This window comes from Periophthalmus magnuspinnatus, chromosome 16, assembly GCF_009829125.3.
Source record: "Periophthalmus magnuspinnatus isolate fPerMag1 chromosome 16, fPerMag1.2.pri, whole genome shotgun sequence".
NCBI classification, from domain to species: domain Eukaryota; kingdom Metazoa; phylum Chordata; class Actinopteri; order Gobiiformes; family Gobiidae; genus Periophthalmus; species Periophthalmus magnuspinnatus.
The window spans coordinates 5,802,568-5,829,431 of record NC_047141.1 but is presented as its reverse complement, the minus strand read 5'-3'; the positions used below and the strand labels follow the sequence as shown (position 1 = coordinate 5,829,431).

At 42.6% G+C, this 26,864-nt stretch overlaps 2 protein-coding genes across 2 annotated transcripts; both read left to right on the top strand.

Annotated features, from left to right (window-relative positions):
- Positions 1-853: 853 nt before the first annotated feature.
- On the top strand, positions 854-17,177 carry c1qtnf4 (C1q and TNF related 4). The gene is made up of 6 exons (XM_033980754.2): positions 854-881; positions 7,704-7,912; positions 9,592-9,780; positions 12,156-12,274; positions 12,353-12,504; positions 12,697-17,177. Exons 2-6 carry the CDS (start codon positions 7,706-7,708, stop codon positions 13,218-13,220), a joined length of 1,191 nt encoding a protein of 396 aa, XP_033836645.1. The 5' UTR covers positions 854-881; positions 7,704-7,705; the 3' UTR covers positions 13,221-17,177.
- A 2,256-nt stretch (positions 17,178-19,433) lies between these two features.
- On the top strand, positions 19,434-26,826 carry ndufs3 (NADH:ubiquinone oxidoreductase core subunit S3). Its single transcript, XM_033980781.2, has 7 exons — positions 19,434-19,533; positions 20,928-20,990; positions 22,696-22,793; positions 23,485-23,634; positions 23,941-24,066; positions 25,422-25,541; positions 26,589-26,826. Exons 1-7 carry the CDS (start codon positions 19,479-19,481, stop codon positions 26,742-26,744), a joined length of 768 nt encoding a protein of 255 aa, XP_033836672.1. The 5' UTR covers positions 19,434-19,478; the 3' UTR covers positions 26,745-26,826.
- Positions 26,827-26,864: the final 38 nt, after the last annotated feature.

The window sequence follows — 26,864 nt, the reverse complement described above, 5'->3', positions numbered from 1 at the left end:
ATAGCGGAGAGAGGGTGGGGGTGCTGTAGGGAGAGATGGGGAAGAAAAAGAGAAGGAGGGAGAGAAATAGAGGGGGAGAGAGAGGGTGGGGTGGTGCAGGGGGAGAGAGAGGAGGAGGAAAAGAGAGAGAGGAAGAGAGAGAGAGGAGGAAGAGAGAGGGAGAGGGAGGAAGAAACAGAGAGGGAGAGAGAACTTGAGAGACAGGGAGGTAAGAGGGCGAGAAAGAGTGAGAGAGGATGGGGTGGTGCAGGGGGAGAAAGAGAAAAGGAGGGAGAGAGGGAGAGAAAGATTGGAGGAAGAAGAGAGAGGGAGAGGGAATAAGTAGAGAGAGAGATGTGAGAGAAGGTGGGGGTGCTGCAGGGGGAGATGGGGAGAAAGAGAGTAGGAGGGAGAGAGAGGCAGAGGGGGGGAGTGTGGGGGAGTATTTGAAAGAGAGAGTGAGATAGAGGGAGAGAGACAGGGAGAGAGATGGGGAAAGAGGTTGGGGGTGGTGGAGGGAGAGATGGGGGAGAAAGAGAGAAAAAGGGAGAGATAGGCAGAGAGAGAGAAAGAGACAGAGAGAGAAAAACAGAAAAGGGAGAAAGGGGAAGAAAGTGGGAGAGGGTGAGAGGAAGGGAGGGAGAAATAGAAATGGGGGGAAAGAGAGGGGGAGAGGGAGGGTGAGAGAGAGAGAGAGAAGGAGAGTTCAAGAGAATGTGAGAGAGAGAGAGAGAGAGAGAGAGAAATAGAGAGAAGAGATTGAAGGACGGAGAAAATGAGAGAGAGAGAGACGAAAGGAGAGTGAGAAAGAGAGAGGGAGGGGGTATCCGGAGCTCTGATAACAGGCTCATATCAGCACACAGCGATCTGATCAGTGCAGAGGACACACACAACAGCAGCAGGTAAGTCTCACTGCCTCCTACCTCCTTCCCTCCCCACTGTCTTCTAGCCTTCTTGTCTCCTTGTCCCCTTGTCTCCTTGTCCCCTTGTCTCCTTGTGTAGTGTAGATGCTGCAGAGCTGGTGGCTGAACAGGTGTGTCCTTGTTTGTGTCCTTCCCATGTGTCTCGTGCCATCTGCCGCGCCAAAAACAGAGACGTTTTCAAAATGAGCTCCAAAACACAGCGGCAGAGTGGTTAGCAGTCATGTGTCCTCTGGAGTGAGTGGCAGAGTGGTTAGCAGTCATGTGTCCTCTGGAGTGAGTGGCAGAGTGGTTAGCAGTCATGTGTCCTCTGGAGTGAGTGGCAGAGTGGTTAGCAGTCATGTGTCCTCTGCTTGAGTGAGTGGCAGAGTGGTTAGCAGTCATGTGTCCTCTGCTGGAGTGAGTGGCAGAGTGGTTAGCAGTCATGTGTCCTCTGGAGTGAGTGGCAGAGTGGTTAGCAGTCATGTGTCCTCTGCTGGAGTGAGTGGCAGAGTGGTTAGCAGTCATGTGTCCTCTGCTTGAGTGAGTGGCAGAGTGGTTAGCAGTCATGTGTCCTCTGCTTGAGTGAGTGGCAGAGTGGTTAGCAGTCTTGTGTCCTCTGGAGTGAGTGGCAGAGTGGTTAGCAGTCATGTGTCCTCTGCTGGAGTGAGTGGCAGAGTGGTTAGCAGTCATGTGTCCTCTGCTTGAGTGAGTGGCAGAGTGGTTAGCAGTCTTGTGTCCTCTGGAGTGAGTGGCAGAGTGGTTAGCAGTCATGTGTCCTCTGCTGGAGTGAGTGGCAGAGTGGTTAGCAGTCATGTGTCCTCTGGAGTGAGTGGCAGAGTGGTTAGCAGTCATTTCAAGTCTGCACTGTGAGAAATAATTTTCACCTCTTCATCAATGGAAACGAACATATTTATTTTGGTGTGTTTGCTGCTCCATCTGTTTTGCCTGAGACAGATGCAGAGATTACACACCAATCAAACCCAGAAGCATCTACAACCTGCTCCTGTCTGTTCCTGTCTGCTCCTGTCTGCTCCTGTCTGCTTTTACAATATATCTGTTCAGGGATAAAACAGATTTTATTTTATTGCATGAAGACAAGGAGGTTACTTTAAACGTACTGATGTGGGAGCATGGGCAGAACATTGGACAAATCTTACAGCCAACCATAGGGAGGGTTCCAAAAGGGCCCAGGACAGATCACTAGATTACTCAAACATGCATGGATAATATCTAAAACCTTTCCAGGTATATTTTTCAGGAGGGAATGTTATAACATGGTAAAAAGCTGCAAGAAGTTAATTTTGCATAATAGCCCTCTTTAAACCATTCATTGAAAGTCATTTTCTCGGAGCCTCAAAAATGCTCCATTTGCATTTGGCCCGAATTGTGATGTCATAGGTAAAACTCCAGACTTCTTCTTCTTCTTCATTTACAAAAACAGGAACGTTTTTACAACAAATACATGTCTCTATTAGTATAGCATTCATAGGGGAATAACTTCAATTGTTTACTTTCCTATTTCTTATTCCTCTTGCTGACAGCAGGGGGAGCTCCAAAGCCTAAATACTTCTATGGAAACAGGGGTGTAGTTTTTAAAGTATATCTTACAAATGCAGACTTTTGTTATAAAATGTGAAATACTTCTCCCAAAGTCCTATGTTACAAAAATTGAATGTGATGTCATGAAATAGTAGTTTTCAAGTTAACAGCTCCTTTTATCTTTAGTTCAGTAGAAATGGGCAATTCCAGAGCTGAAGTCGCCCGAATGATTATAGTGAAGGAGAGTGGAGTTTAAAAACACACACACTTCCTGTATTACCACATGACATCACAAGGTAGAACAGTATGTGAGTGTTTTCTGTTTGAGAGAAAAACTCAGCCTAAATATGCAGGGTTTGTGTGTTAAACATGTGTGAATGAAGAGGAAAAAATGATGAGGAAACAACATTATAACATAGATCAGAAAATAGTGTAATAAGGGCCTGCATGTACCACAGACTGACTGTGGTACATGCAGGTGTTCAGACTGATTCTGTGGTACGTTAGAAGAAGGGCTACTTTTGTAGTGAGTGAATTAGGGGTTCAGTTTTTATTTTTAAAGCAGGAGCAGACGGGGAGGTGCTAAAGCTGCGTTTAGTTTGTCCCACTGCACAAAACAACCGACTTTGTTTTTTTTACATAAAGAGAAGGATTTCTATAGGTCAAATCCTTCAGCTAAAGTAGTCCTGACCAAGATCTGGAGATGGGTCCCACTGCTCTTGTCAGGTTGCCCCAATTTCATTAAAGGATGGGTCAATGCAGAGGACAAATTAGGATTTGAATACATTAGGATACAAAGATTACCTGAGCAGCCAGAACCACACGCTTTGGCAGAACCTTCAAGACAAGTGGGTTTGGAACAGTCACCTGTCTCGCTATTCCATAGGGCATGACTGAAACCGTGAGGAATTTGAATCTAAAATATAAAAAAAAATATTGCTATGTCACTTTTTTCCTTTGCTACATAATTCCACATATCTTACTTCATATATTTGATACTTCAACAAGTATTTAAAATGTAGAAAATAGTAAACAAAGAAAACAAAAACAAAAATAGACTGGTAGTACATGCAGGTGTTCAGACTGACTCTGTGGTACATGCAGGTGTTCAGACTGACTCTGTGGTACATGCAGGTGTCCAGACTGACTCTGTGGTACATGCAGGTGTTCAGACTGACTGTGGTACATGCAGGTATTCAGACTGACTGTGGTACATGCAGGTATTCAGACTGACTGTGGTACATGCAGGTGTACAGACTGACTGTGGTACATGCAGGTGTACAGACTGACTCTGTGGTACATGCAGGTGTTCAGACTGACTCTGTGGTACATTCAGGTGTTCAGACTGATTCTGTGGTACATGCAGGTGTTCAGACTGACTCTGTGGTACATGCAAGTGTTCAGACTGACTCTGTGGTACATGCAGGTGTTCAGACTGACTGTGGTACATGCAGGTGTTCAGACTGACTGTGGTACATGCAGGTGTTCAGACTGACTCTGTGGTACAGACTGACTCTGTGGTACATGCAGGTGTTCAGACTGACTCTGTGGTACAGACTGACTCTGTGGTACATGCAGGTGTTCAGACTGACTCTGTGGTACATGCAGGTGTTCAGACTGACTCTGTGGTACATTCAGGTGTACAGTGAGGTGTTGAGACAGGTTCTCTTTGAGTCTTGTCCCAGTTCCAGCACATTGGTGCAGGTCTAAAAATAGTGGTGGAAGGGCTGATAGTGGCTCTGTGTAAGACAACACTCGTGTGCTGCACTATTGTGTTCACTCACACGACTGGACAAAGTGCTGTTGTAACTGATGTACGGGAGTGGCCAGTCTCAACAATCAGTTGTAGATGCAGATCTGATTATCACACACATGTGTTGGTATGGGAATGATGAAGAGAAGAAACACATGTCAGGAAAGTCACCATTATTTGAATTATATGAACTGAAAAACAAGCAGCAATACAAAAAGAGACCCATCCTTTTATCTTGTGACCACACACTACACATGATCCAAAAGACGTTCAAACCTCCTGTTTGGCCTTACAGGGGGTACAAAGGAGTTTAAATAGGGCAAAACATTAGCAGCTAGCAATTAGGAAGACCTACTTCATATGAAGGCAATAGAGCATTGAATGATCAGACTCTTAAAGTGGGACTAAACACCTAAACTCTGCTCTCCACCACATCACAAATAGAACTTCTAAACTGGGCAGTACCTGGAGGATTAAAGGGGAGAGTAAGGGGGGACGAGGGGCTGGGTCTGGAGGTATAAACAATAATGTGATTGGTCTAACAGCTAGCAAACTTCAAACTCCGCCCCTGCAGCCAGGCATTTATAATCAGAAACATCTGGCTCTAATCAGGGCAGTTCTGTGTGATGTCATCAACTACTGAGCCACTGGGCCACAATTGCAGAGGTCACTGAAGTCAAGGCAGAGATCATCCCCTCATGACATCAGCAGGTGAAACTGAGCGTTATGAAGGACTGAACATGGAGGATTACTCAAACTCAAATGTTTATTATGAGGAAACAACACCTCGCAGGTATAAAATATAAAATTTTAGCATAGAGAATATATGGGCTGCTTTCAGAATGGTTGCCATAGAAACCCTCAGACCTTCAGCGATGGGATGCAATGGAGGGTATAAGGGAGGGGGTCTCCTCCAGGGATGTCAGGACTGTGAGGAGAAGAGAAGGTGGGAACCACAAAACACAGGATCAGTGCTGAATGCTGCGTCATGTTAATCATGTTACGAGTCCTCATCACAAACTTAGTTGAAGTGTTTCTTCAAATCACATGTCTGAGTACTACACTGAGTACTACACAGATTTAGGCCATGACTGATGTTGTATCTCAGAGGCTAAGCACTGTCATTGTGTCCTAAAACACTCACATTGCCTGATTGAATTTGTGGCGATGACAGCACAGATTGGTAGCCACACTTCCATCAGTCTACCCCGGGGCAGCTGTGGCTACAGTAGTACTAGTAGCTTATCACCACCAGTTTCTGGAGTGAATGAATACTACATGAAATAGCGACGTAACTGGAAAGCGCTATATATGACTATGCATTATTATTATTAGATGTCCTTCTCCAGCCCGAGATGCAAAATATAGAGAACACAGAGGACACAGAGGAGGGACACTTTTGTCCTCAAACTGTTATGACACAGGATCTGATGTCCCCTCAGCTGCTCTGAGACTTTTGTTTGAGCTTTCTATTATTATCGTATGTTACTGGCCAATGTGCTTCAATTGCCCCTCGGTGAAAAACAAGTGATTGATTGAATGAAAAGTTATAGAGTGCAACTTTACCACTAGCCCAGCATTTAACCAGGTCTAACCCAGGACTAAACCAGATCAGACCCAGGACTAAACCAGGACTAAACCAGATCAGACCCAGGACTAAACCAGGTCTAACCCAGGACTAAACCAGATCAGACCCAGGACTAAACCAGGTCTAATCCAGGACTAAACCAGGTCTAACCCAGGACTAAACCAGGTCTAACCCAGGACTAAACCAGATCAGACCCAGGACTAAACCAGATCAGACCCAGGACTAAACCAGGTCTAAACCAGGACTAAACCAGGTCTAACCCAGGACTAAACCAGATCAGACCCAGGACTAAACCAGGTCTGACCAGGACTAAACCAGGTCTAACCCAGGACTTATTTCAGTGGTCGAGTGGTTGGCGATTACGTTGTTAATTAGTTGACAGGTCAAATGGTTATTTCAGTTGTACAGTGAGATTTTTTACGTACATTATCAACCTAATAAAGGCTGAAATATGGCTTCTGGATGGAGAACGTTTACAAAGTGTATTATAATGCCACTGTCTTTATGAAAGGTCTTTTCAAATGTGTTTTAGAGTCCATGCAGTCCAGATAACGATTACAATTATCAAAACACCACACAGCCCAACTGGAAAGCGCTACATACAACTAAGCCTTATTTTTAGATGTCCCTCTCCAGCTCAAACGCTTTCATTGATAAATCAAAAGAGCTCCTTGTGATTCTCCACACGCTGTCACCAAACCCATCTCTGCACTTCCCAATATTACGATTTTTAGCCTAATAAGACAAGAGAGCCTTTTTCAGTCTTTCAACAGTGATATGAGAAAGAGAAATTGTTAAGAACAGAGGGGTAGGTCCTCCTCTGCTTCCCATGCGTGGGCTCTCTCCTGTGGGCAGATGGAAGGAGCTCAGACCCTCTCCATGGGGCTGTGGCTCTGCAGCTCTGGGTTCTGTCACGGTCTGTTTAACACACTGAGGACACGCAGCCATTTTCTGTCCTGTTACGGATACTACTTTAATTTAAGGAAGACATATTGTGCTTGTGTCTGCTCTATAGTTATAATCTATGACACCAGCAGATCATTATGTTATATTTTGAATTTCAATATTGATCTAAAACAGCTTAATGAAACAAAAGACAGCTGACTTCCAGTTTGGCAAATTGCACCATGAGGTCTGCCCCTTGTGTGTGTCGAAGTAAATGTCATCACAACAGAGAACCGAGTAGTTGTCGACCCCTCCTATGTATAGCTGCACATCACACTAGCGAGCAGTGGGCATGGTTTAAAGCTCTGAAACGTCAATTTAGCTGTTTGCTAAAGTCATTGTTTCCTTTAGAGCTGCACTGCACCTGCTTGTCTTTATGCAATGTTATTGTTTTGCCTGAATAAAAGAGGGGGTATTATGCAGACTCAACTTTTTGGATCCATGTTAAAACATTGTTCCCTCATCAACAACGTGCCTGAAGAGGTTTTAGATGTCGTCCATGCCTGTATGAGTAATCTCTCCCACCCTATTCAAACTGTCTTTACAGTTAGCCGTAAGATTCTGTACAATGCTCCGCTTGTGGGCGGTACAAAATCCATGCTCGCACACAACACGACAATTCTCCATAAATATACAAAAGCATGGCACAAAACTGTACACAAAAACTTCAAAAACATGATGTAGTTTCATTAGTAGGATGTCTGCGGATTATGTTCTTATAGCGCTCTGAAGGGGGAGTGACTTAACACGGTGAGCAAAGGAAGGGCGGGCTCAGAGCGTCAAAAACGCTCTGAGCGTTGAAATAATACAGCATTTTTCGTAACAATAAAATGTAACATAATTTAAATATGTTATGTGTTAGCAGTTCATACTCCATAGAAGTAAAGTACCTCCTCTTTAAAGGTATTGTTGCCTGCTTTCTTACAGCACAAGTTGATCCTTGCACATTTTTGTTCCTACATTCTCAAAGTCTCCACTTGTGTGTCTGTGTCTGCAGTGATGATGTCAGCGTCACACAGGATGATGATTGGTCGACTCACCCAGCCCTGCTGCGTGATGATTGGTCTGCTGCTGTTGTGGCCCCTCCCCGCGGCATGGGGCTTCTCCAGACTGTGTTCAGACCTGAGTCTGCGGTCTGCCTTCTCTGCTGTCCGCTCCAGCTCCATGGAGGGAGGAGGGGAGCACCTGGCCGTCACCTTTGACCAGGTCCACCACATCTCCTGTCCACCTGCCAGGACACACACAGGGCTGAGAATCCAAGGGCCACTGTTTACATGAATTCAAGAAGATATACTGCACTTGTGTCTGCTATACAGTTATAATTTATGACACCCATAGATCAGTATGTTATAATTTGCACATTTTAAATCGCAATATTGATCTAAAATGTCAGCTGACTTCTGCATTAGAAAACTGCAGTGCCCAATGGGAGCTGACGTTGCCATAAACGTCATCACAACAAAGAGCCGTGAAGTTGTTGGCATCACCTAGGGATAGCTGCACATCACACTATTTGTACCAAAATGAACCAAATGTACCAAAACCTATGCATTATTACCAACTGAGAAAATAAAATTGGAGAATTAATTTAGTACAGAGCAGTGTAGTGGGGGTTGGTTGGCAAAATGGTTAAAAAAATTAAAAATTAAAGATTGCTCATACATGCAGAAATCACTCCAAATACAACTTCAGAGGGTAAATGAGAAGGAAACAACTATAACATGGTCAAAAGCTCTGAAAAGTTGGTTTTGCAAAAGTTCACTAATGAACTTCCAGACCACCACTCTCTCACACATCAGCTACTGTTAGCTATAATTGTTAATAAAATGGCTATTATACATATAACCACATCAGAAAATAAATAAGCCACATCTCATTTATGTTGAATTTTGGTTTTCAGACCTGCCATAAACTGTGTTACCCACAAGTTATTTGGTCCAAACAAATAAACACTTTTTTTTTTTTTTTTCACTTTTACTTCCACTTTAACATAGTGGATGAAAACAAAACAACACATGGAGATGCTGTAGTTTGTTATCACTGCTGATCTAAAATGAGTGAGTAAACATCTAAACATGTCTAATATTACTTAGTGCAGTTGAATGCCTCTCCTAGTCTCTTCCCAATGTAACTGGATTGTGCTGTTACATGAAGAGGGGATCCAAGTACATATCGGCTTCTCCAGATGTGTTATTGAGATCTGGGAGATCCGAAACATGACACCATGTAAAGGTAGAGACCTTTAATGATGCACTATGTAACCTTTCTGGTCTCCATGGAGATGTTAATGCTTTAACTGGAAAGAGATAAGAGACAAGCCGGTGTTACCAGTTACACTATCAATCAAAGGTTGAATGCACGATTTCATGTATGTTTCTTTTTCATTTTCATGTTTATTTACATTGTAGATTTTCACTGAAGGCATCAAAACTATGGATGATACATATGAAATGTAGTAAAAACAAAATAAACTTAAAATAACTCAAGACTTGAGACTTCACATTTGCTTTGAACCCTGGTTTACACTTCTGCTATTTCTTGACTTCACAGGGGCACAGCTGTGAAGTGAAAACTATTTCAGGAGACTTCATCATGAAGCTCATTGAGAGAAGGCCAAGGGTTTGCTGTCAACAAAGCAAAGTGTGGATTTGAATATAAAATATATTTTTAAAAAATGTAGTTGTGTTATTTACTTTTTTAAACTTTTCTACATAATTCCATATATTGTGCATCAGCGTATGTATCTAAAATGTAGTAAACATGAAGAAAAAAGATACTGAATGAGAGAGTGTGTCCCATCTTTTTGGATTCTCAGGCCTGTATTTTTCACAATCCCCTCTGGCTTGTCCATCAGCTCACTCAGACTTTTGCTTATCCCGTTACAGGTGACTGTGGACGTGGGTGGAGACTTCCAGAAGGACACGGGCCTGTTCACCTGCAGGGTCCCAGGAGCCTACTACTTCAGCTTCACTGTGGGCAAGTTCCCTCACAAGGAGCTCTCCGTTATGTTGATGAAGAACCGAAATGAGGTGCAGACCATCGTGTACGACGAAGACAACACAGACGAGCGCAAGGTATCTGTCCTCAAGACCTCAGGGACACTGGACTTTGGACAGTGAACATTCAGGACTCTTTGTGAAGATGAGTCTGGACTAGGGTTGTCAAAAGTATCAGATACTGATAATTGTTACTAAAACTAGTATCAAAACAAGATTCTCATTTGAGCTGGTATCAATTCTAAAAAAGTCACATTCACGGGACTGAAGTGAACCTTTCCTGAACATCTTTAGACTGATCTTGAGCTTTATCAGAACAAATATAAGACCACATAGACTAGTACACACTGATCCACCACAACAGAACCAACCTAGACGACTGAAGGGTTACAGTATTACGATTATTGTTTAACAAAGAATGTTTTGGGTTTTGTTGTTTTTATCATTGTGGAATTGGAATCAGTATTGAGTATCAACTCTTTGTGGACATGAGTGTGGACTTTTTGGACTCTGTGGTGTGGACATAGTGGACTCCATGTTGACATTGACTGTTGTGTTGAACTGAGTGTGTGGACTTGTAATGTGTGTGGACTTGTAATGTGGACGTTCTTCACACCTGGGACATTAGGGTGCACTTATTGAATAGTGGGGACATGGGTGTGGATATTCTGGGCTCTTTGTGGACTTCGGAGCTGACATGACTATGTGGTGTGGACATAGTGGACTCTTTGTGGACGTTGAGTCTACTGTGTTGGACTGTGGGTGTGTGTGAACCTGTAATATGGACACTCAGGGCTCGGTGTCGGCGTGGTGCGGACCATAGACTGTATATATAAATGGACATAACTAACCTGCTAGCTGCCGTGTTCCAAATAGGAAGTGAGCATGGGGGCACTCCTATTCACTTTACATCGGAAAACATTGGAAAACTCTCTTTGTAAATGCTGTTGGCAAGCTTGTCGTTTGGTCTTAAAATGTTAGTACAGACCCACCCTACACGACCCCGGTATCTTGTTATTGTGTCCGTAACTCAAGATATGAACATTACTAACAGACAAATCAGGCGCCTTCTTTCCCCGAGGTCGCTTGCGCTAGTGTTAGCAACAGGTTTGACTGACAGCGTTGCTATCCGGCTTTTTGGTTCCTATGATACTTCTGATTGGAATTCCTAATATGGAACATGGCTCCAAATGCACCCCTATAACTGCTCTAGCCTCGATGAGCTTCATTTGACTGGAGCCGAACGCTATGTTGGACTCTTTGTGTGTATAAATAAGGACACGTTGGACCCTGTGTGTGTATAAATGAGGACATGTTGAATTGTGTATATAAATGAGGACATGTTGGACTCTGTGTGTGTATAAATAAGGACATGTTGGACTCTGTGTGTGTATAAATGAGGACATGTTGAATTGTGTGTATAAATGAGGATATGTTGGACTCTGTGTGTGTATAAATGAGGACATGTTGGACTCTGTGTGTGTATAAATGAGGACATGTTGGACTCTGTGTATAAATGAGGACACGCTGGATTATGTGTGTGTATAAATGAGGACATGTTGAATTGTGTGTATAAATGAGGACACGTTGTACTCTGTGTGTGTATAAATGAAAACATGTTGGACTCTGTATAAATGAGGACACGCTGGATTATGTGTGTGTATAAAGGAGGACGTATTGGATTCTATGTGTGTATAAATGAGGACATGTTGGACTCTGTCTGTATAAATGAGGACACGTTGGACTCTGTGTGTGTATAAATGAGGACATGTTGGACTATGTGTGTGTATAAAGGAGGACATGTTGAATTGTGTGTATAAATGAGGACATGTTGGACCTTGCGTGTGTATAAATGAGGACATGTTGAATTGTGTATATAAATGAGGACATGTTGGACTCTGTGTGCGTATAAATGAGGACATGTTGGACTCTGTGTGCGTATAAATGAGGACATGTTGGACTCTGTGTGTATAAATGAGGACATGTTGGACTATGAGTGTGTATAAAGGAGGACATATTGGATTCTGTGTGTGTATAAATGAGGACATGTTGGACTCTGTGTGTATAAATGAGGACACGTTGGACTCTGTGTGTATAAATGAGGACACGTTGGACTCTGTGTGTATAAATGAGGACACGTTGGACTCTTTGTGTATAAATGAGGACATGTTGGACTCTGTGTGTATAAATGAAGACACATTGGACTCTGTGTGTGTATAAATGAGGACATGTTGGACTCTGTGTATAAATGAGGACATGTTGTGTATAAATGAGGACATGTTGGACTCTGTGTGTATAAATGAGGACATGTTGGACTCTGTGTGTATAAATGAGGACATGTTGGACTCTGTGTGTATAAATGAGGACACGTTGGACTCTTTGTGTATAAATGAGGACATGTTGGACTCTGTGTGTATAAATGAGGACATGTTGGACTCTTTGAACTGTTTCAGATGCAGAGCCAGAGTGTGATGTTGCAGCTTGACTTCGGAGACACAGTTTGGCTGCGTCTCCATGGCGACCCACGTTACGCACTGTACAGTAACACAGCGCACTACACCACCTTCAGCGGGTACTCCTCATACAGTCTGTGACATGGTCCACAGGAGGACAAGCTCCGCCCCTCTAACTACCCACCTTGTCCCTGCAGGTACCTGATTTACCCCAGCCTGTACCCGGGGCTGTCAACTGACTATGACACTCCACAGGCCAATGAGCTGGACCCTAGCCCCACCCTGAGGACAGAAGACACTCAGAGGACAGAGGACACTGAGAGGACAGGGAGGACAGGGGACAGTCAGGGTGAGTTTGTATGGCACTGTTCAGTCATCATTGCAGTCTTGAGTGGCCTGACCTTACCTTACAGTCATGAGCTTGATATTTTGCATAATACCCCCTATTTAAGTATTAATAAGTATAAATCGTGCAGTGGACACCAGGCTTTAGTCCAATCCTAATCCTGACTCCTTCTGGTGCTGTTTCTTTCCCTGACAGATGCACACAGACAGAGGGCAGCAGAGAGCAGAGAGAGCACAGAGCACAGCCTCAAGAGCTCAGAGGAGGAGGAGCCAGAGGAAGACCCCCGCAGCGCCTTCTCTGTAGGACGCACCCAGAGCATCGTAGGAGTAACCAGGGCGGGTCTTCCACACCACCGTCCAATCAGCTTCGACTCTGAATTCGTGAACATAGGCGGGGACTTTAACATTACGTCCGGTGTGTTCCTGTGCCGCGTGCCAGGCGTTTACTACTTCTCCTTTAACGCGGGCAAGCTGCCGGAGAAAAGGCTGTCGGTGAAGCTGATGAAGAACCAGATGGAGGTGCAGACCATGATCTATGACGACAGCCGCGGGCAGAGGGCGCTGCAGAGTCAGAGCCTCATGCTGTCACTGCGACGCGGAGACAGTGTGTGGCTGTACTCGCACCAGAGCCAGGGCTTCGGAGCGTACAGTAACCACGCCAAGTACATCAACTTCAGCGGCTTCCTGGTGTACCCCGACCCAGCCAACAGGAGGCGTTAGTCTTATCAGCTCTCAACATCTCAGCACAGAAAAATTCTCCATAGCTGTGTCCGAATGTCCACCCTTGCCCCTGACCCATCATTCACTACATGAAAAAAAGTCAAAACTCCAATATAACCGGATTATTTTATTTACAATTAACCTAAGTATTTATGGATTAATAACCTTACCAGTTTTTGTCAAGCTGGATCTCACATAAATGGACTGGATTGTCTGAGATGAAGAAATGATCAATTATTTAACACCTCAAGCTAAAGCTGCTAACGCTAACAACACAGCAACGGTTTATTTAAGTGATGTATTCATAATCAGGGATCAACAGTGCAATAAACCAGCGCTTCATCTGCTTCATTCAGTCGTGTTGTGTCCAGTTAAAGACCTGTGCTTGTCCGCTGGTGTTTTTGTGACTGTCCCAATGCATTGTGGTCTATATTGACCGGTCTAGTGATCACCGATGCCCACTTCTTTTCAAGGTGCATTGCGCATTGGGAAATTGTGAGTGCACTATTTTTTCACTCCCTGGACATTCGGACACGAGTAAAAATGGCATGACCCCTAAATAGTGCCCTTAGTAGGGAATAGTGTGGACGTTCGGACACAGCCCGACCCTGAGAAGAAGGAATGTGTCATAAGAGAAAAGAGAAATGAGGAAATGACTGAAGGACCCTTAACTTGAGTAAATCGCTGTCTCCTAAACTGTGCACACTGTAACCATGAATCTGAATCTTCCACTCATCAACGTGACCTCTGAATGTACGAGTCCTGCAGGGTGTGCTGAGGCTGAGGTGTTTGGCTCAAAGGCACAGGGGCACAGGGTAGAGCAGAGCAGGGCCAGGGCTTTGCTTCAGCTCATTGTCTCTCATCTACACACTGGCCAGAAAGTCCAATAACTGCATATTGCAATGATAACAGGAGTATATTGTGTAAACTCAGATAATGGCGGTTAAGGTTACACAAGGAGTACTACTGCATGTGAACACCTTACTGCACAAGATTACTGCACTTGACAAAAAACAGACTGCTGGAAAATAATACCAATGTTTAGAAGCTTACTTGCACATTTTAGACCAGCAAAGACACAAATTATGATCCCTTCACAACAAAACTCCTCCACAATGGACTATTAGCGTTTAGAGAGGCAAGTAGCCTTCCATCTTCTTTATTCTGGGCCAGGTCATGGGGCAATAGTCTACGAAGGGATGCCCAGGCTTCCATCTCCACTGAGGGATCCCAAAGTATTCCCAGGTCAGCATGTCCTGGCTGGATCTCCTGCTGGCGTTGGGGGATATGCCCATAACGTCTCTCCAGCGACGTGTACAGGAGGCTTCCAAAACAGATGCCTGATCCATCAGCTGGCTCCTCTCGACGTGGAGGAGCAGCAGCTCTACTCTGATCTCCTGAGCCCCTAACTCTAACAGTAAAGGAGTGCAAAGTAGAATGATTTTGTATGCTAAATACTAAACCTCATGACGAACCTAAACCCCTCATAGCGCTGCGTCCTCCTCAGTATTGGACTTTCTGACCTGCATGTGAACAGAAAGCCCACAGTAAACGTACAGCTCTTCAGATCAATGTGATGCGTCCCAGCTCCTTCCCTCCAGTCCCAGCTCCTTCCCTTGAGTCTTGGCTCTGTGGATGACCAATCAGAGAGTGACAACAGCAGCACGGTCCAAGCACAACAGACAGCACCATGCACACGCCTCAGGTCCAGCTGGACAGACTGGTGTAGCACAGGCCCTGATGGAGCTTTCCACAGCATATGTTTCTACAGTTTCTGCAAATATGGGAACAGGGCTGTGGGAACATAGGTAACACAGGTGACTTAAAGACACTGTACCTGATTTTTACCATCTTAAAAATGTGAAAAACAGAACTATTTCATTTTAAACAGTTTGTAAAATTACTCCTCACTTACCTTATGCATTCTAAGCATCTTAATTATTCACCAGGATGAGTTTATAAGCCCTTCTCACAACTCTCAGAGACCAAAGAGGAGCCTATACAATATATCTGTACTGGGGCAAGACACAATTTGCTCAAATACGTGGAAGAAAAATCAGGTGCAGCCTTTAAGCTCCTGTTCCAGACTGTATAAACCAAATCCAAGTCTGGAAAACAGAAGTGTGTTGGTTCATTTGAAGAAACATACAAATCAATGGACTGGACTGCAACCAACTCACTCTACCTGCTCCACTGACATAACAATAAGTACTTTATAAAGAAACAGATTGAGCTGGAGGACAGGTCAGACTTCTATGGCGGAATAGGATGGTAACTGTCAAAATGGGTTTGTTTATGATTACTGGGTCTATGCACGTGAAACAAAAGAAGTCCTGTGCTTCTCAAACTTGTTATCCAATTTGAATCCAGCTTGGAATTCTGAAATGAGCTTCCAAGTAGGAATTTCCAAGTTGGAAGGGTGTTCCAGTATGTCAGGGAACCAGAATACACACTTCTCTAATACTTTATGAAGGTATGAGTCCAGTTATGTTGAATCTCCCTGACTTTAGATGGACGTGATTGACAGGTGGATTAGCGAATCAGGGACACACATGGTCCATCTGTATCAAAACAAATATGGCTGCTTACGAGGAACAAAAAGAGGAACAAAATATCACAGGGGACTGGAAAAACACTGCGGATTCCAGCAGAATCAATGAGAATCTCCTTGCGTCACTGAAATAAACTGGCTCGAGGCAGAAAGATATCATTTTGGATTTGCCAGATAAGGGATTTCTAACTTGGATCCAGCTTTTGACTCTGAAATCATAAATAAGTTTCCAAGTAGAAATTCTGAATTGGAAGGGTGCTCCAGTATGAACGCATAAGCCAGACTCAGAGGAAAACTGAAACGCAGAATATGTACCACCAGGACATTGTAGCCTATTTTTTGATTCACCCATATCGCCCCCTGCCCTCCATCTGAAATGAGAAGACATCACATTCTCTATAATGTCAGCACAACCTATTAAAATGTGTCTCTTAATAGAATTCATAAATGCACATTAACTTTCACCATTCAGAGTTATCATAAAGAGCACAACACGCAAGCATGTTTTTATTTTATGACAACCCCCACAACGGTAGCTGTATCGGATGTTTAAAGTGCATATGACAGGTTAAACGACCCTTTTCACTAAACAGAGTAAACATCATCGACGTTAAAGCAGACCTATTCTGTAAGATGGACTTTTCAGAGTTTCCCCTCAACATTTACTCACCCACAAAGTTATATTTGGAGTGATTCGTGCGTGTTTGAGCAATCTCTAATCGTTTATGTTCAAGACGCCATTTTGTAGATCAACCCCTGTTTTCACTGCCCACTTTGACGTACTGATATCCCTCTCTAATTTTATTTATTTAATCTGCGATACACGTAGAATTCGGTATTGTCATGTGTAGCCATTTTGGTACAGATGTAAAAAAAAAAAAAATGCATGGCCCGCTAGTTTGACGTGCAGCTATCCACGGGAGGGGCCGACAGCATGTGACAAATAGATGTGATGACGTTACGATGACGTCAGCTCCCATTGGGCTCCGTAGTTTCCCAATTGGTTGAAAATGTCCAAATTATAACATAAGCCACAGGTGTCATTGATTATAACTATGTAGCAGACACAAGCACAATATGTCTGCTATAAGATCTGACTAAAAATCATAGTTTTTTCTAGCTTTTTAATCTTGGTGAAGCTTATGAGTTTACTTCCCAGTTGGATTCCATATGGTTACCTAGCAACCATAATGATAACACTATTTATGTTTCTACTAATCAATATATAGGACCTTTATTTTCTTAACCTCCTGAGACCCGAGCTTTCGCAAGACTTTATTTGCAAAATCTATTAAGTGCCATTTTTTCTGAGTGTAAAAAAAACGAAATGAGAAACAATTGTGCCTCTAGGAACAATGTGTCTCATTTGAAGTGCTATTGACAGGTGCAGGAAGACATATGCCTTTAAATAAAAAATAAAAATTAAATTAAATTAAAAATAAAAATTAAATTAAAAAAATAATAATAAAATAATAAATAAAATAAAAAATAAAATAAAAATACATTAAAATAAAAATAAATATTCTAAACTCTTAAAAATAATCAAAATTGAACATGTTCTTGTTGCTGTTCTTCTGAGGACACCAGGTCTCAGGAGGTTAAATAGAGAACTCACTGCTACCTCTTGTTATTTTTATACTATACTATACTATACTTTTTTCCACAAACACTTAACACTTACCTGACGTAAAACTATGATACATATTGACCACAGGCGCTATCCCACCAAACCAAGTCAGAATTAGAAAACGTGAAAACCTGTCACATGCATTTTAAAACTTTAGAACCAAAATGATAAGAGCACATCAGGGAAACACGAGACATCTGTAAAGGCAGGACATGGTACAAACTGTGAATCCGTGCGTGCGTGTGTGTGTCCTCCTGTCCTCCGCTCTCCTCACTGACCACACGTTGCAGCACGGGACAGCTCTAACCAATGACTGCCCCTGTGTCCAGCATGTGTGTGTGTGTCCAGTGTGTGGTGTTTGTGTCCCATGTGAAATCTGCTGCATGCACAAAAACATGTCCTCCAAATGTGACTAATAAAATGTGAACTGTGAAATGAGATGCAGGCCTGTTCTTCTCACTGATACAAACACTGGTGGAGACTATTGATACTTTGCAGTGAGCTGGGGGAGACTGCATGTATGTCTATGGTGGAATGTTCAGCAGTTAGCATGGCACGATGAACATATCAGCCAGATACGTTTTAAGTCTGAAAACTCAAGACAAAATGGGTTTAGACAACACAGTTTTAGGACAAAATCAGCTCACCAATGTAGTTCCAGCTAAGTCAGTTCTTTATGATCAGATTGTGTAAAAACAAAGCTCAGATTAAAGTCTAACTGGAGAAACAGAGCTTCAGATACAGCAGTGCCTTCATTTAGCATCACATCCTGAGGGAATTTTGATGACATCAGCTGCAAAGTATCAATATGATGATGACACTGCAGCTTCTGAGAGCATGTCCCTGCACTGTGCACCACTGTGGCTGTCACTGTCAGCATTTAACTGGAAACCGTGTCCCCCTCCACAGTTACTGGACTGGGATAGGGTGACCAGATTTTCAAAAATGTAAACCTGGGGCACACTTGAGTTGGGGTGGGGGGTAATAATACCATAATGAAAAGAACACATAATTAAGAACATTATTATGCACATGGTCAATTCATGTGTCATTCACACCTTTTTACCGACTCACAGAGACATTTTTGTCAGTGCAACTATGTGCCACGTTTTCATGTTTTGGTAATCCTCAAGAACACATGACAATAGGCTATATCCCCCTCTTTAGTGTTGGTTGGTGACATGCTTTGTAAAAAACTAAGACAAATCAATGGTTTTGGACAAATCTACAGGGACATGGGACACAGGGCCAAAACTGAGACTGTCCAGAGTAAATAAGTAGAGATGTCTGATCACCCCTGAAAACTAAAGTTGTTTCAGTCAAACACACACCAGCACATGGTCACACTTTCACTTCACACTCCACTCTCTTATGTAGCCTAGTTATTATTACTGGGTTGTCACCTCAAAAAGTATGAACGTGGGAGTTCAGCAGTGCTATGGACCACGGGCACACAAATTTATCAACTTACTGTGTAAATGGTTTATTCTTTTTCTTTTTTTCTTTTTTTTTTTTTTACATTTTTATAGATCTGACCCTTTCACATGATATAACATATCACATTTAGCTCTCTAGGCCTACAGTACACTATATTTACTGAGTGAGCACTGATCCAAATGGATGGGAAGAGGAACTAGCAAACCAAAGGCCCCAAGAAGAAGACACCAACCACAGACTATGACAACTTTATGAGTTTCTGATTAGTAATGTGTGGCTTCTTAAATAAACATTTTTAAATCATACACTATAAAAATATTTCCTTCCTCAGATCTCCTCTTACATAGGCTTAAACCCTTCTAGTGTCAGCCAAAGAGGGACAGGTTGCTCAAAATTGGTGTCCTTTTGGAGCTTAACCCATTGAAAGTAGGGCTAGGCTAACCTGAACCTTTTGGTAAAAAGGTTAATAACAAACGCCTTGTTTTACTGTATGTATCTTACATGGGATTTTATAGAAGCTTTGCCTTACTTATTCGTGATCATAAATCCTGTGCCGGTGTCTTCAGAGCTGTGTCTTCTCCGCGCTGCTAGAGGGCGCTACTCTCTGTGTGGCTGTGTCCGCAGAAGCTTTGGCAGATCTAAGATGGCGGCTTCACTGCTGCGGTGTCTCCGCGGAGGAGTGGGCCGCACGTTACACGGTGAGTACGGCGGACTGTGTGCGGTGTCAGCGGTGTGGGCTCCCGGGACTGATGCTCCTGTGTCCCTGACGGGACTCACGGGGTCCAGACCCGGGCGCGTTGGACAGGGTCAGGGGAGCGACATGGTGACCTTCGGCTAATGCTAATGTGATGCTAGCTACACGGGCTGTGTATGTGAGGGAGATGGACAAGCAAAATAAAACGGCTCTCTGGTCATCTGAGGGAGAACCGTGGATCAAATACGCACCAAGGCTTGTGTGTGAGATATAAAAACATGAATTAATTCATAGCAAAATACTAAATTTAAATCTGTCAACTGGACAAATCGTTGTTTCACTCCTACGATTTGTCCAGTTGAGTGATTTAAACTTCGTCTGTCGCTATGAATCAGACCTGGACGACTGAGGGATTACACAGACATAAACTCATTTAGACATCCTCCATTTATCCGATATCCTCCACGACAGCAGCCATCAGTTATTTCATTCACACATGTTTGAGTAATCCTTTATTATTGGTCTGTCTTAACCTCCAAAGCTCAAAATGCTCTGATTCACCTTTATGATGTTTGTACATGGTAGTTTTAAAGTTAACAGCTACCTTTTACCCTTAATTCAGTAGTGATAGGCAACTCCAGGGCTGAAATTATCCAAATTATTCTAGTGAGGTGTACGGAGGTTAATTGCACATTATTACCACATGACATCACAAGGTGGAAGAGAGTGTTTTCTGTCTGAGAGAAGAACTCAGTCTAAATATGCAGGGTTGTGTGTTAAACATGTGTGAATGAAACAAATCACAACTCCAAGTGTATTTGCAGGAAAACAACATTATAACATAGAGCAGAAAATGACGTAATAGGGGTCCTTTAAATGCAATTCACTAACCACTTGTCAAAATATAAACTAAATCATTAGGCCTACCAAGTTTTCCACTCATTATTAGAAGAGAGTAGTGGAAGAAGTACTGAAAACATGTACTCAAGTAAAAGTATAGTTGCATGGCTAATGATGTACTCAGTTACAACTACTGCTAATTGACATAATTTTAGAAGCATTATAGATCACACTTTTAGAAAATGATCAATCAAAAAGGGTCGCACTACGTTTAGTCATTTTTAAAGCACAATCTGCACATTCTTTGAGGTCTGTCCAATCAGAGCAAGTAATGCTGTTATGTGTGTTTGTAGGTTTAGGAGCAATGACAGATGTGAATTGGGGTATTTGGGACTTGTACTTGAGTATAATTATAGCCATGTAACTGTAATTAGTTACATTTTTACATGTCTTTCCTATTCCATGTGACCGTTCTATGTTCTGTGAAATGTGATGGTCAGTAAATGTGTGTCAGTGTGTGAAATGACTTACCTCTCACCCTCCTGTGGTTTGTTGCAGGTATCAGACAGGCACCGTGTCTTGTCCAGACTCAGGCCCGGAACCAGAGCTCTGAAAACAAACGTAGGTTTTCTTCACAGCTGCATCAAACAATCACTAAAACATGAGATTGTCATGGTGGGCGTGACGTTTTTGGACAGGTGACCTCCTTAGCAAAAGGGGCCATATTTATGAAGGGGAAAACTGCAATGGAAAGTAAAGAGCAACTTCACTCAACTCATCCATGACACATTACAATAAATAAAAACACCAGGAACCACTGCGAGGCTCAGAATGAGTAACATGGTCCTTGTACAAGGATGTATTTCTCTCTCCTGAAGTTTTCTTATTGTATTATATGATCAGAGTGTCTTTTTCCCTCCAATTGATACTTTGCAGTGACATCACACTGGGGCTGTTCTGCATGTATCTCTATGGTAGAATGTTCAGGAGTTACCATTGAGACACCATGCACACATCAGTAAATGCTGCTACTAAAGGTTTAAGATACTCTTAAAAACTAAAACTTAAGTTGCTACAGTTATCGTCACACCCCCAGTGAATGTTGATGACATCAGCTGCAAAGTATCATTTGGCTGTGGGAGCCCATCCATGGGAATTATGGTGGGGTTTCAAGTTGCTTGACTCTGATTAGTTTAGTGTACAAATGAGTTTGCAAAAAAGTTTATTCTTATACCAGCAGTAGAGGAACACTACCATTTAAGTTACCTGTGAGGAGTTGCTGTGAGAATACACACTGGCAGCCTTACTTGGGGAGCTTTGCCAAGTCTTTTTCTCAGTCTTGTGGCTCTGTTGTCACACATTTACGATAAGTCTAACTTCAGTAGGAGTTACTGTGTCTTTTATATTCACACTCCACCACACAGCAGTTGTTTTACTTTGTCTAGACTTCAGTATTTCTGCATTTACTCCAGTTGTGCCATGCTTTCTTATGGGCTGCTGGCTGATGTTTTCCATCTCAGTGTGGTTGCCAAGCCGAGCAAAACGTCACACAAGACCAAATACTGTGAGAATTGCCCAAATTGCAGAATGTCACAGAATGTTACTATATCTTAACAATAATTTGAATATATTTTATCTTACTAAAAGCAAATTCCTATTGCTATTGATTCCACAAGAAGTACAAACCTTCTGCCTGACTTCAGGGGAGGTGTGACCTGACTTTGGATCTTCATATGCAAATTTTAATCCACTCCTTGCCTGTAGTGTCAGTGCAATTCAGAGCTGTACTGTCATATTAATTTCTTCCTCCAAAGTCTGCCGTCTGCTCCAAACCACATGTTTTTACTGACAGATGATGGGCTCTGGGACCTTTCAATTAAGACACTAGATCCTTGATGATTACAAATGATTAAATTTTGATTAAAATTCAGTTGATTGCGCATGGCTCTACTTCCTGGCTGTTGTAACAGAGCAGTGCTTTCTTGGTGGGTAACACTAGCTCTGACAGTCCTGGATAATGCAGTGACTGTCATGGTTCTGCTCCTCCAATTATTATACTGGAACTAATTACCAACTAATTCTGACCTCAGAGACTGCAGCTCTTTGACGCCACTTCATGCTCTGCTCTTCAGGGATCTCTGCCAGTTAGTGTGGCTTTTTCAAATGCAGATGAGCACAGTTATTTCTATAAAAACCTTTTATGGAGATTAAACAGTATATTTATGGTATTTCTTGTATTAACGTTTTATTTCACATATTTTGTTTTCACTGATAGGAATTTTTATTTGGCCTGTACTGCAGTTGCTAACTTTTTATCCGTCCCCAGCCACGGTCCGTCCGGCAGACTCTTTGGTGCACAATGAGCTGACTGCCTTTGGAGAATATGTGGCTGAGATCATGCCTAAGTTCATCCAACAAGTCCAGGTCAGGTTCCCGTCTGCTCCCCCGTCTGCTCCCCCGTCTGCTCCCCCAAACCCTCCTCCTGGTGCAGATAATACAAACTAGCGCTGAGACCTCTGCTCTCTCCACAGATGGCAATGCAGTGTAAAGTAGAATCAAGATTATATTGATTATCAAGATAGTTGAGGGTCTTCTGGTTATTGATAAAACCCAGTGGAGACATTTGTTTTCTGCAAAGTACCACTTAAAGAACACATATTATGTAAAATTTACTTTTTTGAGCTTTTAAAACATGTTATACAATTGTCTCCACATTAACACATACCTGGATTTGTATTTAACTTCATTCATGTTTGTTTCATGAATCTTGTTTTTCAAGTCCTGTTCCTCTGAACACTCACAAGACTCTGTCTCCAGTTTCCCAGTATTGTTACGTCACCAGTGACTGTCCAGTGGTTTTGGGCGCTGTTTATACGTCCTTTGCTAAGGTTGCTAACCCCAGCTATTGTTCGGTTTTGCAATAGTAATTCCTCCCGCTCCCAGTAGATGGAGTGCTGATCCAAGAATTCAGCATAAGGATTGCACCTGCAGGAACATGGTGTCTCTTGTCTGTAGATGGGCGTTATTTTAAGTTCTAAAATATGAAATGCCATAGCCCTTTAAGTAAATGCCCCCAACATTCTGCTGACCAAAGCTGTGTTGTACCTGTCTGTAGGTGACCTGTTACAATGAGCTGGAGCTGATGATCCACCCAGACGGGGTTGTCCCTGTGCTCACCTTCCTGAGGGACCACACCAACGCCCAGTACAGGAACATGATTGACCTGACCGCTGTGGACATCCCCTCAAGGGCCAACCGCTTCGAGGTGAACCACCATGCAGTCACCATACAGCTACACCACTATGCTCCAATAGGGCTGTTACCTTACGCTATTCACAACTGTTTAAGTTTGGGTGCAAGACGGTCAATAGTAAAATCTAGTTGGATGCCCTGCACCTGCAACTTTCTCTTGCATCATAGTATAAGACAAAAAGTATAAGCCATAATCTTAAACCATTTGAGAACAAAATAAACAATATTTATTCATGATGGGGCCTAAAGCATTCCTCACACTGTTGCCCAGACAACATGATGTTAACCTGACGACACCCTTGATAAACTGTTGTTTCAGATTGTCTACAACCTGCTGTCACTACGCTTCAACTCCCGTATCCGAGTGAAGACATACACAGACGAGCTGACTCCTGTGGACTCTGCTGTGCCCGTGCACAAAGCTGCCAACTGGTATGAGCGCGAGGTGAGAAACAGCCTCAGGGGCATGGGATTTGTACTTAAGCAAATATAACATTACCTCACAATGAAAATGTTTCACTAATTCCTTTGTCAATTTTTTATTCCTGTAGTTCTGCTACCCATCTTAAACACCCAAAAAGTGTGTCCGCTTCCTTTGCAATAATAATCAATATCACTTTATTTGCCCGCGACAAGCATGATTCAATTCAGGGGTCTCACCATTTTTAATGGTGTCTGCATATCTGGTGCAATGTACCTTGAAAAGTAGTGTCCAGCACTGGTCACTAGACCAAACAATATAGACCACAATGCATTGGGAGAGTCTAAAAAACAATAGCACACGACACGACTGAGCAGAAGTTCATCGCACTGTTGACCCTGAATAAACCACTTATAAATAAGCCGTTATGGTGTAAAGTTGCTGCTGTGAGCCGCTTTAGCTTGAGCTGTTAAGAGCCATAATTTACACATCTCAGACAAAAATCAAATAATCCAATCCGTTTGCGTTCCAGCTTGATAAAAATGTGTATGGTTATTATTTCATAAACACGTGTATGCAGGTCCAATCTGACAATTATTTATGACAAAAATCAAGTTGTTTTTTCTCCCAGACACCAGGATCATGTGACCCGAATGTAGCAGGCTGTGTGTCTGAATCTCTCTGTGAATGAGTGCAATATTGAGTCCGCTGAAGAGTGCATGTCTATGTAGTGAATGAGGTGTTAGGGCAGACATGGGCAAACTATGGCCCGGGGAACACACACGGTCCTTTGGTCTTATTAATCCGGCCCGACAAACGTGACCAAATTATATTAAAATAGGTAAGGGTAAACCTTGTTTAGAGTTTTTCTGCTGTGTTTATTTAACTGAAATTTAATAAATTAATTATGAATTTAATTCATGCATTTGGAAAACAGTTTGTACAATGAGCCTTGCATAGTCATGCTTTGCTACATGTTACAGGCCAAATCTCTAATGTTATATATATTTATATTATATTATACTTTATTTATTTTCTGGCCCAGCCCCTCTGTCAAATTTTTGAAACCCGTTGTGGCCTGTGTGTCAAAAAGTTTGCCCATCCCCGGGTTAGGGGATAGCATGGACATTCGGACACAGCCCAGGACTTTGCATTTCAGTGCATGTCAGAAGTAAAATTTGAATTCTGACATGCCCTCCTCCTGCTCAGTTTCAACTATAAGTATTCTAGACTGTGGGGAAGACTAAATTTAGAAGACTTCCGGTTTATTTCAAAGTTATAGGAGATACAGTTGTCAAAGTAACATATGTGGAACCAGGTGTTTTCAGCTCAGATTTAATCAGAAAATCAAATGTGAGCTGAGCTGTGACTGTGTGCAGGTGTGGGACATGTACGGCGTCTTCTTCTCCAACCACCCCGACCTGAGGCGCATCCTCACAGACTACGGCTTCGAGGGACACCCTTTCAGAAAGGACTTCCCCCTCTCTGGATATGTGGAGGTACAGCACTCTGCCTCAGTTTGAATGGTCGCACTTAGCAGCTTTTAACAGAATTGAGAATCATATTCACAAAATAGTTACAGATTAGCAAATATTGTAGTTTATTATTCTAAAGCTTCTTACAGTTAGCAGTATGATTCTGTGCAATGGTCCGCCCATAAGCCTCACTCATGCTCGATGTGCAGTAGTTTCATTGGCGAATTGCATGCTGATTTTTTTTTTTTTAATAGTGCTCTGAATGGGGAGGTATCCAGAGGGTCAAAAACAAAACTTAAACTTAAAATGAAACTTGTTAAATAGGTGGTATTGTATTTCTATTGGGCATTAACTGCTAACACATATTTAGATCACAATGTTACCTTATATTGTTTTGAAAATGCTAGATTTGCCGAAAACAATATATTACATTACATTTATGTTTCACTTTTGTTTTTGACGCTTCTTTTCTCTCTGTCCTAAGTCACTCCACCCCTCAGTGCTATCACAATACAATCAGTGTGCATCTTGGTAATGAAACTACTGCACATTGCATCAGATTTGTGAAGTTGCTGTGTACAATTTTGTATCATGTTTAACATGTTTATTTAGAATTGTCGTGTAGGAGCACAGAGGACGTAAGCTTGTGGGCTAATTGCTGCACAGAATCTTCTAATACGGCCCAGGAGCGATCGCTAGACTCAAACATGCATGGATAACATCTAAACAGACATGTTTTTAATGAGAGAACAATGTTACAACATGGTAGAAAGCTCAAAACATTGATTTTGCATCACCCCCTCTTTAATGCGTTGGTGAGTATAGAATTTTCAAAACAATATGACATGGGCATTGCTTAATTTTTCCCATCACTAATCGTTAACATGTTGGTATTGTGAATCATACTATGAGGGACCAGGCCTGTCACAATAATACATTTGCAAGTGCCATACATCTCTGACATAAATATAGACCCTTTGAATACCGGCCCTGCAGTAAAAACATGAGTTGGCATAAGCGTAGTGCATTGTGTGTGTTATATCCTGAGCCCCGTCCCTGTGGTGTGTACAGGTGCGGTACGACGACGAGCTGAAGCGCGTGGTGGCCGAGCCCGTGGAGCTGGCGCAGGAGTTCAGGAAGTTTGACTTAAACACGCCCTGGGAGGTGTTCCCCGCCCACAGAGACAAGACCACGCTCTCTCTACCCAAGGGGGAGGAGCCCAAGTAACAAGCCCCACCCAAAACCAATGTTAATTTAATCGTTCTACTTGTTGTATCTGTACATAAAAATAAAAGAGACAAAAATGGGCTTGCTGGGGTTTGGGTGTTTTCTGTTGTTTTTGAAGAG